The sequence below is a fragment of the Paroedura picta genome, chromosome 7 (assembly GCF_049243985.1).
Source record: "Paroedura picta isolate Pp20150507F chromosome 7, Ppicta_v3.0, whole genome shotgun sequence".
Lineage (NCBI taxonomy): Eukaryota > Metazoa > Chordata > Lepidosauria > Squamata > Gekkonidae > Paroedura > Paroedura picta.
The window spans coordinates 68,080,121-68,101,170 of NC_135375.1; the positions used below are offsets into that span (position 1 = coordinate 68,080,121).

The 21,050-nt window shown below is 45.1% G+C and overlaps 1 protein-coding gene across 2 annotated transcripts in view; it reads left to right on the forward strand.

Annotated features, from left to right (window-relative positions):
• The first annotated feature begins 11,275 nt into the window (after positions 1 to 11,275).
• The window catches only part of LOC143841057 (guanine nucleotide-binding protein G(q) subunit alpha), a 111,589-nt gene continuing 101,814 nt past the window's right edge, over positions 11,276 to 21,050 (forward strand). The window contains exon 1 of one of the 2 annotated variants that reach the window (XM_077344730.1): positions 11,276 to 11,389. Coding sequence is in view for 1 of the 2 variants with exons in the window: in XM_077344728.1 (XP_077200843.1) it covers positions 20,848 to 20,983 (136 nt within the window). In the remaining variant the exon portion in view is untranslated. Of the gene's footprint in view, positions 11,390 to 20,163; positions 20,984 to 21,050 lie in introns of those variants that run through there. The other variant, XM_077344728.1, reaches the window with a different exon arrangement.

The window sequence follows — 21,050 nt, forward strand, 5'->3', positions numbered from 1 at the left end:
ACTCCTGGAGCCTGGAGGACAGAGACCTCAGAGGGGTACAATGCAATATACTCTAACATCCGAAGCATCCATTTTCTCCAGGGGAACTGGTCTCTATAGTCTGGAGACAAGCTGGAATTCTGAGCAATTCCCAGGTTTCACCTGGAAGCTGGCCTCCCTATTGGCAACATAGCAAATGGTACTTTTGCTCTAAAGTGCTCACTAGTTTACAAACAGTCTGAAGAGCGTTTCAGAGTGTTCTTCTTCAGTCTGATTAGATCAGTTTGGTCAACTTTCACAGTGAAAATCATGTTTTAGGAACTAGAAGATATGCAGACCTGCAGATTATAATCCTCACCACCTATACAGTCAGTGTTGAGATAGTGATGAAAGCCCATTGTTTCTACTTTTCTGTGATTGTGATTAAAATGGATAAGCTCTCCCCAGGAAAAGTCATGTGGTTGCTGTCAGGCCTTTTGCAATAGACAGGTTATCTAGGCAAGCTGCTACCACCCAAGAACAGGGAAGCTGCTCTTGCTCAGGTGAATTGTGTGGTGGCAGGTAGAATTTTACATTGGTCACTGGGTTAAAGCTTAGTGAATCATAGAATGACAGAGTTGGAAGGGATCTCCTGGGTCATCTAGTCCAGCTCCCTGTACTATGCAGGATGCTCACAACCCTATCGCTCATCCACTGTAATCTGCCATCACATTGAACCTTCACAGAATCAGCCTCTCCATCAGATGGCTATCCAGGCTCTGTTTAAAAATTTCCAAAGATGGAGAACACACTACCTCCTGAGGAAGCCTGTTCCACTGAGAAACCGCTCAGTTTTTCCGGAAATTCTTGCGGATTTTTAGGTGGAATTTCTTTTGAATTAATTTCCTCCCACTGGTTCTAGTCAATCCCTCCGGGGCAAGAGAGAACACCTCAGCTCCATCCTCTATATGGCTGCCTTTCAAATACTTGAAGATTGTTATCAGATCCCCTCTCAGTCATCTCCTCTCCAGACTAAATAGACCAAGCTTCCCCAATATTCCCTCATATATCTTGGTCTCCAAACCTCTTTTGTTGCCCTCCTCTGGACACGCTCCAGTTTGTATAAATCCAAATCATTTATAAATATGTTTAACAACACAGGCCCTAAGACAGATCCCTTGGGCACTCTACTTGTCACTCTTCTCCAAGAGGATGCTGAACCATTAACAAGAACTCCTGGATACGATCTGTCAACCAGTTATCGATCCACCTGACAGAATTAGAATCCATACCGCATTTTACCAACTTGTCAACAAGAATATCATGTGGAACCTTATCAAAAGCTTTACTGAAATCCAGATAAACTATGTCCACAGCATCCCCCTGATGAAGCAAGGTAGTCACTTTCTCGAAAAAAAGAGATACGGTTTGTCTGACATGACTCGTTTTTGCGAAATCCATGCTGAGTCTTAGAAATCACAGCTCTCTGTTCCAGCTGCTCAAGGACCAACTCCTTGGATGACTTGTTCCAAACTTTTGCCAGCTACATATGTCAAACTGATGGGCTGGGAGTTACCTGGATCCTCCTTTGTCCCTTTCTTGAAGATGGGGACAACATTTGCCCGCCTCCAATAATATGGCACCTCACCTGTTCTCCAAGAAGTGTCAAAAATAATGAACAGAGGTTCAGAGATGACATCTGCAAGTTCTTTTAGTACGCTTGGATGCAATTCATCTGGCCCAAAGGACTTTGTTTCATTTAAAGAAACTAGGTGTTTATGGACTGCCCTCACAGTGAACCTAGGCCACCATTCCCATCCCTCTGTTATATGTTTTTGCTACACTGAGCACCATTTACCTCACAAGAGAAGTCTGAAGAGAAATAGTTGAGCAGTTCAGCCGTCTCTTCATCATCTGGTATAATTTCACTTTCATGCCCTCATAGTGGTCCTACAGTGTCCCTACTCCTTTTCTTACCTGAAATATAACTAAAGAACCCTTCAAGTATAGGCTAATGTGATATAACTTGGTGAGACTGAGAGTGGAGAAGATCTTGGGGTCAGGTAGCTCAAGCACAAGGGGCTTTACGCACCAGGATCTTTGTTGCAAATTTGTCACTGAATGAAAAATCGCCATTTAAAGTAGTGGAATTCGTCGTTATGCATACCTGCCTTTGTGGTGGAATCCAGTTGCGTTTTGTAGCGTTTCCCACAGGCTGCCGGTCTCGGCAGAAATCGCTAGAAAGGAAGCGCTATTGCCGAGCTGTCCCGCCCCTGGCCGTCAAGCAGCCAATGGGCAGCCATTAGCATGCTCCCAAACAGCCCCTTTCCCTTTAAGAAAGGTTAAAAAAAAAAAAAAACAGACCCATAGCAACGAATCTGGGTAGATTCGTTGCAACGGAGAGACCCATCCAGCTGCCTGGTGTGTTTGAGCTGTCGTTTGATCGTTGCCACGCTGCCTCGGAGTGGAAAAAAAAAATCCCCCCCCCTCTCTCACGGGCCCGATTTTCAGCTGAACGAATGTGTAAAAATTAATGGGAAAATACATCAGCAAACGGGCTTTTCTGTGGTTTGTGCTTAGTGACTAAAGGGGAAGGACTGAAGCCAGGGAAGCCTCTAAACAGAAGAGGCTCGCTGGTGCGTTTATCCCCGCTCGCTCGGAGAAAAAAAAATGGCGATTGCTTCACCGGAAGATCAGGGAAGACAGCCAGGGGGAGGGACTTTGTAGAAACCGCAACAATGTTAACGCACTGGTCTTTTTCGCTAGTGTTGCAGATTGGTTGCAGGAGTGTATCGCTTTCCGGAGGGTGAATCCACTTTTGGGGATTTCCCTGAAAGCGCTACAAGGAAGCGCTTTTTGCAGATTGGTTTCAGGTGTGTGGCAGATTGTCGGCGACGTCGTGCGTTATGGCAAATCAATAGCGTTTTCAATTAGCAACCATTGTGCAATTTTGAAGGCGTGCAAAAAGCCCCCAAGTATCAACCCCAGTATGCTGCAATGGTGGGGAGGGGGAAAGTTCTGTTGAAGATTATTAGGAAAGGGATTTAAAATAAAATGGCTAATATTACAATGTCCCTGTCCAGATCTATGGTGTGGCCTCATTTGGATTACTGTGTGCAATTACGGTTACTGAGCTGGAGAAACTACAAAAGAGAAAAACAAAGATTATTAAAGGGTGGACTATGTTCCCTAAGAGTGAAAGTTGGAGAGTCTTTGACTTTTCAGTTTAGAAAAGGGACGACTAAAAAGGGACATGATAGAGATTTATAAGATTAACCATAAGGTAGAAAGAGTGGACTGAGAACTTTTTCTCACTCTCCCTAACTACTAGAACTCAAGGGCATCCTATGAAGCTAATCGGCTATAGATTTCAGATGGACAAAAGGAAATACTTATTAACGAGTGATTAAAATGTGGAATCACTGCCCAAGTAATTATGTAATTAGGGCCACATGCACAGACAGCTCTTATGGGATTACAAATTCATGGAGGACAGGTCTATCTGGAGGTACTAGCCATTGTGCCTCAAGGGGACCTCCATGTTCAGAGGCAGTCATCCACTGAATCCCACTTTCAAGAGGCACCCACTTTCAGGAGACCCTGGTTCAAGTGGGTAACTGTGTTGGTCTGAAGCAGCAGAAGAAATTTTGAGTCCAGTGGCACTTTTGTTGGTCTTAAAAGTGCCACTGATTTCAGAATTTCTTCTGGTTGGAATTTGTTCTGTGTAAGGCAGGATGCTATACTAGATGGACCACTGGTTTGATCTAGTAGGACTTATGATCTTATGAAGTAGCTTTATCTTTTAGTTGTGAATTACTCCAGAAGCTTTTCAAATTAGAAGCAGAATAAATAATAAATAAATATATACTCTGATTACAGGCAAAAACAGCCTGATATGCCAGAGTTCTACATATGATATACTAGAAAGATGCCATCTTTTAATCTGAATGGCAACACACATAAAAAAAAACAATGGCCACTCTTAGAGACAGTTTTCAAATATAGTGAACAGTGCATGCCTCTGCTTAATCAAAACAGGAATACAGCCAAATAAGTGCCACCATGTTTTTTAAAATACTATCACAAAGTATGTAAACAGTTATGATTATTTTCTTTTTCATACATCATAATTGCTATAGTTATATTAACATACTAGCTTCAAAGCCCGTTCATAAAAACGGGCCATTGAAAGGGTCCTTCCCGTGAGCTTCCCAGCTGCTTCCCAGGCCACCGAGAACCACTGAGGGCGAAGGGGGGTGGGAGGGGGGAGAGGGAGCGCTTCCCGGGGACCTGGTAAGCACACCCAGAGCCTCTGCAAGGCCCCGGGTGTGCTTGCCAGTCCCCCGGGAAGCGCTCCCTCTGTCCCCCCCCCCGCAGCTGGATGGCTTCCCGGGGGCCTGGAAAACACAGCTGGGGCCTCTGTGAGGCCCTGGGTGTGCTTTCCAGGCCTTTAGGAAGCGCTCCCTCTTCCCCCCCATGGCCGGGCCTCTTACCTGGGGCCCTTCAAATGGAGCAGCGGAGTCAGAGACATGCCTGGCTCTAACAGCCAGGCATGTCTGTGAGGCAAGGGGTGAGGGCTTGGTGAGGGAGGGAAGGAGCCATAAGGGCAGGGCCAATCAGGGTGCAGCTGGCTGCACCCTGATTGGTCCTGGACAGGCCGGACCGTTTGTCCTCCCAAGGCTGTTTCATAATTATTAAGAGGCACCAAATAGATAGGATGGCAAACAGATAATACCTCCCTTAACCAAAGGGATTGGTATGCATGGCTGGTGGGTAGAGTAACCTGCCCATCCGTCCCGAAAATCCTGGGACACACCCCCTTCCGCGGTCTCTGCCCTGGGTCCTGCCTGGGTCCTGCACTGTCCCGTCAGCCAGCCGGAGCCGAAGCGTGAAGGCGGTTCGAGGGAGAGGTACACGGGAAGCGGGGAAGTGAGGGAGGGAGGCCACCCTGATGGAGACTCTGCACGAGGAACTGGATCTCTGGGAAAGGAAAAGCTTCGAGTCCGCAGGCTTTCACGCCTTGATTCCCCTCCCGCTGCACTTTTGTGCTTCGCTCTGCTATGGTGGCTGCCGCCACCCAGTAGCTGTGTCTCTGCGGATCCTACTCTCCTCCAGGGTCTCTTTCACTGGGGCCAGGCGAATGCCACCGCAGCAAGAGGGAGAGATGGGCTACATTAGCAAGATCCTCCTTGGCGGCTGCAAGGTCCTGCCAGTTACTCCATGCCAGGTCCGCAGCAGCTGGGCAGCAGCATTGGGAGCGGCTTTGGGGAGCCGTTGCCGAGCCGGAGCTGGCGGTGGCGCTGGAGCCGCCAGATTTCAACCCCGGCGCAGCAAAAAAAAAATTTTTTTTAGAAAAGCAGCACCACTCCTCCCACCATGGTGCTAGCCCGGCCACGGTCTCGCCCCCGCACAGGCTCAGCCTTGCCTCACGCTATCATCCGCTGGCAGCCTCACACCACCTGCCAACCCCTCGCTTATCCGGTGCACACTTAGGACGTCTGCAGCCGCATACCTCGCATCATGTCAAAAGCGGCCGGAAATCCACCAATGGGAGGAAAGGGCTGGGCAATCCTGCCTATGCCATCGAGCTAGAAAAAAAGCCACACATGTAATCCATTATTTCTTTGGGTTTCCAGTTGAGTGAGTGCATGGTAGGAATGCAAGGGGGGAGGTTCTTATTTCTGTGGTGCCAAAACCCATGCTTTGATTGAGACTGGGAGGGCGGGGGGTTGGGGTGGGGCTGTCGCTGCCACATGACTTTCAGTGGGGAAATTCTAGTCACAATAGGGTAGAGCCCTTGAAGTTGTGCTTGTCCAAGTATGAGCAGAGATTTTTGTGGGCTAGACCAGTGATCTAAGAGCCTTATCCATTTGCCCTGCTGCGTCCACACATTCCTATGAACAAGAACATCATGTGCATCCACACATTCCTATGAACAAAAACATCATGCCCTGATTTTTTAGATGAGGCCCTAGTTTTACATGGTAAATTGTTTTTAACTAACTTCTTTAATAAAGAAATTCACTAGTGCTACCATCCTATTTTTCTTCACTTTTATTTTTTTTGCGGGGGGAGGGGGCTTCAGAAGTAATTAATGGCACAGGATAGATGTCAGATTGTTTAGTTAGAAGATCTACAGCAAGGGAAAAACAGTGAGAATTTAGTACTGTGCAAAAATCTTCAGTGACAATAACAATTCCTCCAGTGAGAAAATGGGGCATGATACCCTCAGGGCCTTTGGTGCAGACCTTCTCCTCTGAGTTGTGCCTTAGAGATACAACTCTAGAGCCTGGTTTTCCTTCAGGCTCTTTTGCTGCACCTTACCTTTTAAAGTCTTCTTCCAAAGAGAATTTTGTTTGTTATTTCTCCCCAGTGTTATTCAGAAAGCCAGCTGGCACTGAATACTAAGTGGGCAAGGGAACAAAGACACAACTTCCAAAAGTATTTGGAACTGTTCTAGGAGCTGTTGAAGCTGTCCTTTGTAGCTCTTTACCCTGTGGCCTAGAATAGTTTAGGCTCTTGCTAGAGGATCCTCACAATGCTTGTAAAAGCACCAGCAAAAATAATCATATGATTATATTAGCATCCATGTATGGTTTAACCTACCATTGGCGTATCACAATGCTGTATGATATTTGTAGTTTATGCAATGTAATAATGGCAACATAAGGAAGGAAATGCACATGGGTGGGATGGAGACAAAATCCAAAATCACTGTAAAACTAACACAGTCTAAGATAAGCTGTTACCTCTTAACATCGTATTTTTACATTTTTCAAATATTTATTTGCAAATTTAACATCCTGTTTTTCTCCCTCACAAGGGCCACTGAGTCTCTAACAATTTAAAACATATAGGATACAATCTTTAAAATATTAAAACCATCCCAACACCAATAATTAAAATAATCTAAAAACTGCTGTAAGCTGCTCCGAGCCTACAGGGAGGGGTGGCATAGAAATGCAATAGATATAATAATAAAATACAAAGACATAAAAACAGCAATTAAAATACTGGGAGTGGAAGAGGGGCTCACTGAGGGAATGCCAAAGGAAACAATGTCTTCATACAGTATTGGAATTTGGCAATAGAAAGGAACAGACAATCTCCTTGGGGAGAGAGTTCTGGAACTTGCCATGACTGAGAAGGCCCTCTCCTGGGTCACCTTCTACCTAATCTCAGAAGGCAGAGACACCCAAAGTAGGACCACTGAAGATGATCATAACGGTCAGGCAGGTTAATTAACAACTAGGCAGTCCATCAGGTATGTTGAGTAGTCCCAAACTCTATACAGTTGTAAAGGTCAAGACAAGCACCTTGAATTGGGGCTAGGAACAAATTGGGGGCAAGCTCGTTCAAGAGCCAATTAAGTGTTTTGTCTAATTACATGAAACTGCTACCTAGCATCAGACTGTTGCAACCAGCTTAGTGGTTTCTCTGCTGAAAGTACACAGTATTTCTCAGGAAAACATGGAGATGCTCGGAATTCTTATTCATATTTTTACACCAAGAGCCTCTTGTGGCGCAGAGTGGTAAGGCAGCCGTCTGAAAGCTTTGCCCATGAGGCTGGGAGTTCAATCCCAGCAGCCGGCTCAAGGTTGACTCAGCCTTCCATCCTTCCGAGGTCGGTAAAATGAGTACCCAGCTTGCTGGGGGGTAAACGGTAATGACTGGGGAAGGCACTGGCAAACCACGCCGTATTGAGTCTGCCATGAAAACGCTAGAGGGCGTCACCCCAAGGGTCAGACATGACCGAGTGCTTGCACAGGGGATACCTTTACCTTTACCTTTTTTACACCAAGAATTGTAAAGTACATCTGCTCCCTCCCCCCAAAGTTACTGAAGATTTTATTTGCCTGCTGTATGCTCCTACATTGGTTTATTCTACAACAACCTGTCAGACTATGATTTGAAATACAAGAGGTCATTTGTTCCTTTATTTAAAGGCTGGAATTAAAGCCAGTTGTAGCTGATACAACGGGCGTTAGCGGGGGGAGTGGGAAAATAGCAATGAGAGAGAGAAGTAGAAAGGAAGATAGTGATTAAGATAGAGAGAGCTTGGCAGTGGAAAGAAGAAGGGGAGGGGTTGTCCAGTTTGTAAGAGCATGAGGTTGAATATGTGTGTTGTGGGGGGGGGGTTTGTGGTGTAGTGACAAATGTGGGTGTGGGTGTGGAGAGATGGGTGTCAAGTACCTGTGGTTTAAAATGGGGGTTGTGAACCCCCAGTCTGAGGCCCAGTACTGGGCCACGAATGCCTCATTAACGGGCCGGCGGCAGCTGCACCTGCCCCCCCCCCACAGCAAGAAGCTCACCAGGATGCGAGTGAAGCAGCTGCCAAAGCTTCACTCGTCGCCCGGCTACCTTCTTGCTGCGAGAAGGGAGGAAGAGCCGGCATGCCAGTGGTCACAAATGCGCATGTGCGGAGCTGCTGCGCATTCGTGTTAGCTCCCCCTGCTGGTGAAAACGCGCATGTGCGGCAACTCTGCACTTGCACGTTGGCACCGCTGTTGGCAAAAATGCGTATATGCTGCGCCCAGGCCACCGGCTCTTCCCCACCCCTGGAGGCGATCCTCAACCGTAAAAAGATTGGCGATCTCTGGTTTAGAATGTTCGTTGATTGTGGGAGAGGACTGGCCTTTGGGAATTGTGGCATAGTGGTTATAGATGAGCTTTCCAGAGCCATGTCTTCAGATATGTGAAAGGAAAATCAGACTGGAGACTCTTCTTAAGGAGAGATTACATGGCAACCAATTCCTCCCAGTTCTGCATTCAATCTCATTTCTCTTCTTGTGTGATTAGGCCACAGACAGCGAAATGTTCCCCTGCCCTAATCCACATGGGGTAGTCACAGTACACAGGTGTCCATCCTGGTCCTTCTGTCTCCATTCTTTTAGGACATAGAATCCAATCTCTCAAGTTGCCATTTTCAAGGTAACTGACCTCTGTCTTCTGGAGATCAGTTATAATTCTGTGAGAACAGGCATTTTGTGAGGCAGATCAGCTGAGAGAGTTCTCAGGAAACTGTAAATGGCCCAAGGTCATCCAGCGCACTTTATGTGGAGGACTGAATCAAATCCAGTTCCCTAGAACAGAGTCGGCCACTCTTAATCATTGCCCCACACTGGCTCTCATGAGCCATGGCATCTATAGTAACTATATTGAGGAGTGCTTCTTTAGCACCAATACATTGTTTATTGTAAATTAATCCTTTTCTTCCTTATAACGATCTCCCCAAATGTCCTACAATTTAAAATGTAGAATTGAAAATATACCCAACTAAACATAACCCAAAATAAAATTGCTGAAAAAATGACTTTGTAAATTATACAAAAGCAAAAGACCCCAATAACCCAACTACCAACCCAACTACACCCCAATAACCCAACAACCTGATTCAACATGGTTTATGAGGGAAAATATACTTAGACCCATTATGCATGGCGGCTGCTATGCCGGGTGGCTGCCATGTCATTGCGGCAGGGCGGGATGCCCCGCCATTCCCTGTGTACACACAGGGGCGGGGCTCCCCCAGTGTATGTGGATGCCTCAGTGTAGTGCGCACACACATGCTGTGTGCCAGGGCTGGGAGGCCTGGGATGTTGCCCAGCAGTGCCAGTGGCCAGAGGGGCCAGGCCCCACCGCACGCTGGTGGAAAGAGGCATGCTGCCCTCCCACCACGGCAGGGGCAGGCGGATGCCCCTGCCAGCTTCGTGTAGCTGGCAGGAGCGTGCAGTGTCTCTGCAGGGACACCGTAGGTTGGGGCCGGGCGGGCCTAAAGGCCCGGCACTGTCAATTATACATGGTGCCGGCCTGCCCCAGCGCCTGCGGTATCCCGGGAACCGCAGTAGTTCCCGCATTCCCTTAACGCGGGCCTTCTGTGGCCCTGGCCCGGGCCATGCCTGTGCTGGTGGCATCGGTGTGCATAATCAGAGATTTTCCCGGATGCCCTGCCACCGTCAGTGTGGCCATTCCAGCCCCTGCATAATTGGTCTTTGAGAGGTAAACAGCCACTTAAAGAAGAAAAAGAAGGAAGGAGACCAAGGCCATTAGAGCTTGTAGGATCCTAGAAGAGGATATGTCTGAGGCAAATGTCTGGATTGTTCTCCCTCTCCACCCAGTTCCAGACTCATTCTATCCATATAATGTTAGAATTCATGATGTAATGTCTATCAGTAGGCTAGTGCAATGGTGTCAATCTCAGAGATTGCATGCATTTCTGCATACTTGGGGATTCTCTAGATATGCAAAGAAAAAGACTGTGCATTTTTTAGAAAAGCATCTGAAGACTGAGGGCCATTTCGCACGGCTTCAAAGTAGCAGAATGGTTGCTATTTGGAAACGCTACTAATTTGCCATAACCCACGACGTCGTAGACAATCTGCAACAATCCTGAAACCAATCAGCAAAAAGTGCTTCGTTGTGGCGCTTTCAGGGGAATCCAGAAAAGTGGATTCACCCTCCGGATAGCGATACACTCCTGCAACCAATCTGCAACAGTAGCGCTAAAGACCTGTGCGTTACCATTGTTGCTGGTTCTTCAAAGTCCCTCCCCCTGGCTCTCTCCTCCAAACTTCCGGCGAAGCGATCGCCATTTTTTTTTCTCCGAGCGAGCGGGGATAAACGCACCGGCGAGCCTCTTTCTGTTTAGAGGCTTCCCTGGCTTCAGTCCTTCACCTTTAGTCACTAAGCACAAACCACTGAAAAGCCCGTTTGCTGAAATAAAGTCCCTTTATTTTTTACAAATAAATTCAGCCGAAAATCGGGCCCGTGAGAGGGGGGGGGTTTATCACTCGAGGCAGCGTGCAAACGATCATACAATCAAACGACAGCTCACATTAGGCAGCTGGATGGGTCTCTCCGTAGCAACGAATCTACCTAGATTCGTTGCTATGGGTCGTTTTTTTTTTTTTTTAAACCTTTCTTAAAGGGAAAGGGGCTGTTTGGGAGCATGCTAACGGCTGCCCATTGGCTGCTTGACGGCCAGGGGCGGGACGAGCTTGGCAATAGCGCTTCCTTTCTAGCGATTTCTGCCGAGACCGGAAGCCTGTGGGAAACGCTAAAAACGCAACTGATTCCACTACAAAGGCAGGTATGCATAACGACGAATTCCACTATTTTAAATGGCGATTTTTCATTCCGCAAACAATTTGCAACAAAGATCCCTGTGCGAAAAGGCCCTGAGTATGCCCATTGCCCAATAAGCTGCACGGTATTTACAGGCCATTGTGTTTCACCTAAAGCCAAAAGAAGAGATGATGGTGATTTTTATTCTTCTTTCTCTCCTTGGGCACCTTAGCAATCACATTGTGTCATCTGACCTGTTGCGCCTCATGCTGAGAAGAGCATGAGAAGGCTATGCAAAGGACTGGCTAAGGGGTGACTGCATGGAGAGAGACAGTCTTGTATGTTGGCATTCTACTAATTTTAAAAGGTATAATTATAAATGTAATATTGTTATATATTATACAACTGTACATATTTGAAGAGGTCGTGGTGCACAGGAAGCCTGGCAGTTATATCTATTGATTGATGGGAAATTTAAATGTGGTTCTCTGCAATCCACAGAGTACTAAGAGTAAATCCTTACATAAGCCCCTGGCTATCTGAAATCATAAGAAAAAATACTTCTGTGCGTAAAATGCTTTTCCCAGACTAGTAGTTGTAGCCAGTTCCCATGCATTTTAGATACACCTTTTAAGGGCATGGATAGTGAATCCCTGGGCATTGAACTTGGCAAAATATTAAATTTTTTCTTATAGGGTATAAGAACAGTAATGTTTTACCATTAGAACTTTTTGGACAGTGTTCTAGAAATTATGTATATTTTACACCATAAACAAATGTTAAGTATGAAAGTATGTATTATTATCATAAAACAATAAGCAAGAGAACAGTTGCAGAAGGAGAGTGTTGCTTGAATGAAAGCAATTTACTTTATCTAGACATAACCTTCTGTAAAACATGCATCAGCATGATTTTAAATCTCACTAGCTTTTTGTTTAATGCAAGTTTGGCAAGCATTGAGAAATTATTCAATGAAAGAATCAATATGCAAAATACTATATGTCTCATTATTTCTAAAATGCATTCCACTCTGAATATGATCTTACTGAAATACATTAGTATTTCCCATTCATAATAGGTTGATGGTTTGTTTTCGTATTTCTTCCATTTAGAAATGGAAATAAAAGTTTCTCCAACAACAAATTTTAATGATATTTTGTTCTAAATAATACAGATCATACTGTTTAATGACAAATTTCAGTGAATTTTCCCCAGAAAGTTCTGAATCCTAAATGGAGATATTACTTCTGCCATTTATCAATCATTGTTATTTTGATGGTCAGCATTCCAGATCCAATGAGGTGCAGTTCAGATAGTATGGCAATTAAAATTTTGCATTTTGACAATTCCATAGCTATGATTTCCTTTTGTCCCACATGATGTCCAGTTCTTACAAATTTCTGATTTTGGTGTCCTAAGTTTAATTTTTTGGCCAGCACCCTTCTTCCCCTTCCTGCAGCATCAGGAGCCAGTGCCTGGAGATGGCACTCCTGGATGTCAGCCATTTTGAAAAAGACATTCCCGTGGAAGAGGGAGGTGGGTGTGAGGGTGGGACAAGGTAGGTGCCTTTAGCGCATTTGCACCTCCATACCTTGCCTCTGCTGGTTGCCTGCTGGTTGTACCCCCTTAGCTAGCGCTACATAGGTTGGTGAATCCACTTATTGGGATTCACCAACTAATGCATTAAAATGGAGGATGTAGCCGGCTGGTTACTGCTCAGATGCTGCATGTTGGCAATGTCATGTCGAGGGGCTAGAGTATAATGACTACATAAGGTAAGTATTTCACTATAGTTAAGGTGTGTGGAATTGCCCTGACTTATTCACTTAAGAAACTCTAAACAAACCCGTCAGGTATATACTGGTAGTTTGATTTTATTAAAGAGAATTTAAAAGGGACACAATCAAGTGTGCAAACATACAGAATTATCTAAGGTAAGCAAGTATGAAAGGAGATAGCATTTAGAAAAAGACTGGGGATAATAGTTACCATCACAACATGGAGAAGTCTGTGGATTCAGCTAAATGACCAACACTTCATGGATAAGGAAAAAGCCTACAAGCAAGTAGGCAGTGTATGTAAGGTGCCCAAAGCACACGTATACACTGACTGGTGCTGGGCCCTCTATAGGAAAAATATGGCTGATGTGCCAACCCCTTAGTGTGATTTCTTTTATGTGACAAAGAACTAGGAAACATGTGATGGGTTTGTCTGGGTGTAGACAAGGTTTAGAGAGCAACCATGTTGGGTTCCCGGGAAGTTAGACAATACTTATGATTGCTGTACTAGAGTAGAAATAAATATGTTAATGTTTCTTGATGACTTCTTGATTTCTGATTGGGAAATTGCTAAAGTAGGACAAGTGGTTGGGAATTACTAATTGAGTTCTGATGAGATTAGTATCAGTTCCTTGGAGAGCTTATTGTCCCAAAGGTATGCATCTCATTCTCTCCCTACCCAAAAGTGAGCTAGCCCCTCTCACAGAATCTAACCTAATTGTCCAGGTGTGTCCTGGAGATTGACATCTGGCAGATTTTCTATACTTGCTTTAGAGTAGACAGTGCATTTTGGCACATTGAGATGCAACTGCCATCTATTCCAATATCCATTCCAGCCAAGCAGCATGCTATAAATTAATATCTAATGCAGGGTGAGAGAGAAGTGTTTCTGTATGAGATGCCTATGAACTACCCCCTCAATGTGAGAAGGTGTCTGGTTACTAACACCACTTGACCATGGCATCATGACAGCCAATAATATAATAGTTTTACCTGGGCTTTATTTTTCATATTATAACATGGCATCTTGATCCTAAACAAATTTCTTTGGAATTAAGTCCCATTATCTTTAGTGTAACTTAATCCAAGTTACATGGAATTAGGGTCAGATTTCTGACCTGTCCATACCAAAATTGACCTATTTGTCAAAAATCCTCAGTTAGAATCCTACCATGATGCATGAGTTTCACTTAGATATAAACATGAGATGTGAGATTAGAATTTTAATATGATATTATCAGAACACCACAGAAATCAATTGAGTTAGCGCAAATTTAAAACAGAAATGAGATCAGAAGAAGGCCCAGTATGCCTATTACAGTCAAAGCCCATCTTTAGTTTTGAATTTAAAATGTGAAACTGTTGTAGTCTAACAAATTCAACCCAATTACTTTTTGTTGTTAATATTTATGGTTTAAATGCAGTCCTCACTATCATGAGTTGTCTTGTTTACGACAACAAGGCTAGACTGAATGGAATTACTCACATTAAGTGTCTATTAGATAGAAAATGTATGCAAGATTACTCAGACAAGAGACAGAACAGTGACATATTGAACAACACTCTCAAAAATGTAAGATGTCAGTACCATGTGGAAAAGTATGACCTTAACATAACAATGAAGAATCACAGATCATTTAAATATTAGGTTTTATTGTACTTAATAAAGAGACTACTTCATCAGATATGTGAAATAGTAGCCTTGACATGTATATGTGAGCTATATAGTGTTTGCTACACACATACACTAGGTACAAAAAAAAGTACTGTAAAAAGTGAAGCCATAAGAAGAGTTGGTTCTTATATGCCACTTTTTCTCTACCCAACGGAGTTTCAAAGCATCTTACAATCGCCTTCCTTTCCCTTTCCTCTCCTTAGATAAGGCTGAGAGGGCCCTGATATTATTGCTTGGTCAAAAAATGCAAGGGATAGATTAAGGCCTGTGATATTCCTACATAAATTCCTTACACAAGGAGGTAAGAATATTGCAGCCATTATCTGATATTTAAAATGTAATTGTTTTTAATACTCAACAGAGGATGAATTATATTTAAAAGATGCTTTCATAAATATGACAAATCACATGGCTTCAGCTATGCAACAACAAAAAAACTCACCAGAGATTCATGAAGATTCTATGGTTCTCCTTAGAGCATTCTAAAGATTACAGGAGATGTGGAAAGGAAGTCCCAAGTGTTAAGGTATTCAAAGGCAAGTTGTCAGGTATGCCATAGGCAAAATACCATAAAATCTGTTATTTCTTAGCTTCAGAAATGTGGGATATATCACAGGGGCTCACAATTAACAGGCCATAAAATGCTCATAGTCCAATACTATTTGTTTGTAAAAGTCCCAATGATCTTTACTAATGTGATCTTCTCAGTGAATGAATTAGGGCAGTGGCCTTAATCAGCCATTATTTGTTGAAAAGCAAATAGTGAACTGTTTCTTAAAAATAAATCCTATGCAAAAATAATCCCATGCTACAATCTCAAATCTACAATCCAGTGAAATGTATGCAAAATCTGAGTCTAATTCTGGCGAAAAATTATCTTTTTTTGCACTCCTGAGTCAAATTTCATCTAAATCAATAATAAGTGGAAACAACCAAGGCCAGTTTATCCATGCTATGAGCCCCACACTTCCAATGGCACTGTGTAGTGCCTCCTCCCTCCCCCCATGGATCAGGGCGTAGCCTCTCCTTCCCTATTTTTCCTCTTTAGAGCCCCTCTGCCCCCAGTCTGGCTGCTTCTGCTACAATAGTACTCTGTAAGGTCCTGCAGATCTTTAAACTGTCTCTGGTGGTGTGGGCCCCCTGAAATAGAAGCAGAAAAAGAAGCAGAAAAATTGACTTTATACCCTGCTTTTCACTGGTGAAGGAGTCTCAAAGTGGCTTACAATTGTCTTCCCTTCCTTTCCACACAACAGACACATGTGAGGTAGGTGAGGCAGAGAGAGTTCTGACAGAACTGCTTTGGCAGAACAGCACTGTGACAAGCCCAAGTTCACTTGGCTGCAATGCGGAGGAGTGGAGAATCAAACCCAGATCAACAGATTAGAAGCCACCACTCTTAACTAGTACAACCACTACTATTTTCCATCAGTAAAAGAAAATTACCAAGGGAGAATCAAAGCAGATTCTGTCTGTCTGTCTCTGCCCCAAAATACAAACAGTTGCTGGTAAGGGCTGGTCAAAGCCCCTAGCCCAGGCAGGACACCCTGCACCACTCCACCCCAACCTCAGTCGGCAAGCCTCTACCATTGTCTCTACTATCACTGCTCATCTCTAGATTATAATGACCAGCTCTACAGGCAAAAATGGCTACTTTGGAGGGTAGACTCTGAGGCACTGAACCATTTTGAAGTCCCACCTACAAACCTCCAGGAATATTGCCAACCTCCAGGTGGAACCTGTAGAGCTCCTGGAATTACAGCTCATCTCCAGACTATAAATATCAGCTCCCCAGGCAGAAACAGCTTTTTTGGAGGGTGAACAGGATTGTTGTGCAGAAGAAATGTTTAAGACCTTCCACACAGGTTGTTGTAGAGATGAAACACTTGAGGCCTACTGCATAGGGTTGTTGTGCATATAAAACAGGCAAAAGAACGTCCGCAACAGCATCCAGTTTCATCTGCATAACAACCTTGCACAGTAGGCCTCAATTGTTCAGAGGGTTGCAGAGAAGAGACATGCTTGGCTTGGCTGCATCTGTCCCCGAGCAGTGAGGCCAGCTACAACAGTATTTTAAGTGAGAAGGGGCTTGTCTGTGGCCTCCCTGTCAGCCAGTGGTTAGGCAAGAAGGGGAAACTTTCCTCCCTTAAAAGGAAAGCACACACATGTCCACAGACTCCCCTGTGTTGCTCTTGGAAACACATCCCTTCAGTCAGGGGCTGTTAGAAGCTCCCTTCATAGCAGGCCTGAAGGGAGGAGGGGAGTGCAGAATCCTAAGCAAGAGTACCAATTGGTCCTGGGGAAGGGGAGGTTCCACCAATAGGAGTCTTTGGAACCTTCAGTATGTTGTCAGAAGTACTAACCACTCTGTATATCGATTGTATGGCATGTGTGTAACATAACTAGGTCCTAGAATTGTCTGGCAGCTGGGCAAGAGACATTTGGAGGTGGTTTGCCATTGCCTGCTCTTGCATCTTAACCTTGGTATTCCTTGAAGGTGATCCTTCCAAGTGCTAGCCAGGGCCAACCCTGCTTGGCTTCCAAGATCAGACGGGATCAGGCTTACCTGGGCTATCTAGGTCAGGTTCTCTGAGCTGCTAAAGGCAGAATAGCCAACTGGGCTGTTTTCTTCCTTGGTCAGTGGGCAATCCTACAGGCATACTCCACCCCCTTATCCTACCTTCTGGAATTCTGGGGCTGTTGGCAGGGAAGGACAGAAAATTAACAATCCTACAGTCAGATTTATTTTCCAGGTTCTATCTTTCAAGAAGCATCTACACCATCTGGGTACTTGGTGGTACCCCATGCAGGCTCCTAATGTGGGTGATCTTAGCAGACGCAATCCCCTGCCCCAACCTGGGAAAACAATTTCCTTGGTCAACCATTGGCAAATGTCACAAAACACATGATAATCCAGCTTTGTTTCATATTAATCTACCACTTTTTAAAAAATGTATTATTTGGTTTGCATTATACCCAAGGAACGAGGGAAGTCTCTTTCAGTAAGTGAACTTATACACATTGCACTCTTCTGGCACCTAGATATAACAGTTCTGGGGCATTCTGTGTGGGTGTGCACAAAGAAATCTTTATTTCTCATTGCCTGGGTATTATTTCTCCTTTCCTCCAACAGCGTCTCTGATCTTTCTTAAAAAAAGGACTGGTGTGCCACAAAATGTAATATTTTGGAACTGGAATAACATGCATATGACTGTGTTGAAGAGCTTTAACTAGCTAAACTTGTGCCCATGGCAAGAATATAACATTTCTCCCCAGATACTTTCATCATAGTTACTTTGGTATAAAGTTAAATACAAATTTAACGAGCAATAATAACACATTTATTTTAGACATGATATATGTTTTCTGCGCCCCTCAGCTTTGTGCACCTAAGGCAAGCACTTTCCTCTTGTTGCCACTATGATACATTGGGAAGAGAGGCAATATATATATTTTAAAAGTCCTTCCTACAGGAAAAAGAAGTAGGCAACATTCAATATTTCTGAGGAATTATAATAGTGAAGAAAATACATAGAATATACATAGAACATAGTTCTACCATCTACACCAGTGATTCCAAGTTTTGAGCTAGTAGGGGCCTTTGAAATCCTGACACAGGACGGCAGGCACAACCACAAAATGGCTGCCAAAGGCGGAGGGGCCAACTACAAAAAATCAGGGAGTAAGGTTATACGTAATCCTCATAGTGACTTTTCAAAATTTCAGGCAGAAGCTCTACATAACATTATGCCTTTTAAAAATGAACATATTGTTTTAAATTATTTTCTTGCTTACAGCTTTCCTTTTCTATAAATTATCAGTGTTCATGTGAGATATGTGGTACCTTAACTTGCCTTCCAAAAACCCAGAATCCATCCATTGACATGGACAATGACCAGTCTTGCTGTCAAGGGGGAAGGGGCTGAGCCCAAGGGTTCTTCCTGGCCTTCCCACCCAGTGCTTCTTCCTGGCCTTCCCATCCAATGGTTACTGCATCATGCCTTGGGGGGACCTTTCCTAGTAACCACAACAGGGCTGTGGAGGCCTGCTGCCATTCCTTGCTACTTGTTACTTGTCCAGGTGAATCTGGACCCTGGGCACATCCTCCAAGCCAGTCAATATGTATTTGCTAAGAGCCAAGCAAGCTGTTTGCCGGGCTTGTTTCCAAAATTCAACAAAGTATGTTTTACTTTTAAAGGACCTTGCTGCTATATGTGCAGCATTTAATATTACTCTGTTTTCCAGCATATCCCTTTTGCATTTTTTTAACATACATTATTTCTCACTTCATTTCACGATTTATATTACCTTTGTAAAAACATTTACAAAAGCTTACAAAGGCTCCCAGACTTTTTAATGAATTTCACTGATCTCAAATCACTACTTTAGCCTTTAGTAACAAGGAAGGGTTCCTTCATTTTTGTTTATAAAATTGATCTTATCTTGACATCAACTCAGACAGATGTGCTGTCTGCAAATATTGTCAGGCTTATCCTGGACTTTGTTAACAGTATGAGTAAAATATATACTCTATATGTGAATATGTGACTAGAGTTTCTTAGCATAAGGGGAAAAGTATAGTCTTTCTGATATGGGGGGGGGGATTTTGAAGCTATCTCAAAGATCAATTTTCTTCAGCCATGTCAATAACTGTTGGGGGTGGGCTGGATGACTAAGGCTAAATTACTATGCATTTTTTTCATTTGAAGTGCCTAACTGGTACTCCCACTGATTGTCATCGCACTCTGGGAGCTGTCATTACAGCGCCAGAATACTTATGCTACTGTACTTCCATTCTGGGGGCTGTCATTCAAGCACGTCTCTCGAAATCCGTTCCACATTTTCACTGCAACTTTTGTTTGCTGTAATGTAGTTCAATGAAGCCCATGCAAGTCAATTGGCATTCCTGGCTCCTATTATAACCAACCAGCCTTCAGGCATCTTCTTTTGTTTTCAATGGGCATTCTTGTCACTGCTTTAGTACATCCCTATAACTCATGACCATTACAGGCAAATACTTTTAGTGGTCCAGGAATCCCTAGTCTCCCGCCCAGGGCCTCAACGAAGAGCCTGTCCTTAGTGTCGCCCCTCCCCAGCGACACTGCCTCTGCTTTGGCAGGGACACAGCTCCGCGGGAGAAGGGAGTAACCCTAACGTTAACCCGGGCGGGGCCGCAGGCACCTCCTATTCTGCCTCGAAAGGCAGCGAGCGGCAACAGGCATCTGTCTGCCTCCAATCCATATCCTCCCTGACCCGCTGCAGCGGTGGATCTAGCCCCACCAAAAAAGGCACTATTCCTTGCGGCCATTAAGGGAAAAAAATGGCTCCAACCTTTCTCTTTTATTGCTGGTGCGTAGGAGCGTCGCAGTGTAAAGCCTGTTCAGTGGGTCTGAAGGCTTATTTTCCCGGGATTTAATTTCGGGGAGGGGAAATTAGAAAGAGAAAAGGTCCGCCATATTTCTCCCTTTTACCACGCCTGAAGAGCCGAGCCATTGAAATCCGTCTGGCGGCATATTGTATCTGCACCACAGGCTGTGCTTTCCTCCACCCACCCCCGTTCCTAACAGTAAGGGCAAGGCGGAACCAAGGAAGGAAGCGCTCGTTTTCCTTGGTTGCTGCCGCCTTCGAAGACAAAAAAACAACAACAACACACACACACAGGGGGGTGGGTGGGAGAGAAGCCACCCTCTTTATCCTCAAGCTGAGGAAGTTCATTTCCAAGAAGATCTTGAGAGCAGAGCTCGCGTTTTCCCAGAGGCAACAGGAAAGGCCTGCGCTCCCCCGCCCTCCTCCGGTGGAGGAGATTGGGCTGCCTTCAGTGCCGGGTGGGGAGAGAAGAGAGCGAAGAAAATGTGTGTGCGGGGCGGGGGACGGCTCCGTAGGAATTAGCTTTCCCGAGGCGGAGGCGGCGGCGGCGGCTCGGTTGAGGGAGCATTTCAGCGGGTCTTAGGGGAGGCTGTGTCAGTCTGCGGGCGTGGAGGAGGAGGAGAAAGGTGGTGTTTGCGCCCGCGCTCCGCTGTCTTTGGGGGCAGCGCTGGGGCTGCCGCTTTTCCTCCTCCCGTGGATGTTTCCATGTTGTTTGCTGCATGATTGAGAGAAGAGGAGGAGGAGGAGGAGGAGTTGCAAGCAGCCAGTGTCAGAGGCAGCACTGGGGAGGGGGATTTTGTGGATGTGTCCGAGTGCCTCCTCGCGTGCTAGCTCTCCCCGGGCATCTTGCCTAGCTTTGCTGTTGTCCCCGGGAGTGGGGGCTTCAATCTGAGGAGGAGGAGGAGGAGGAGAAAGGGGGCTTTCTTGTATTCGTGGCTCTCTCTGTGTGTGAGTGTGTTGTGTGTTTCGGAGTGGGGGCGGGGGTTGTGCCTGAACCAGTTAGGAAGAATGACTCTGGAGTCCATCATGGCGTGCTGCCTGAGTGAGGAAGCGAAGGAAGCCCGGAGGATCAACGATGAGATTGAGAGGCAGCTCCGCAGGGATAAGCGGGACTCCCGCCGAGAGCTCAAGCTTCTGCTGTTGGGTGAGTCTTGACCGGCGGCGCCCCCCTCACCCCAGCCCTGGGCAGCTGCTCTCACCGCCCCCCCCCC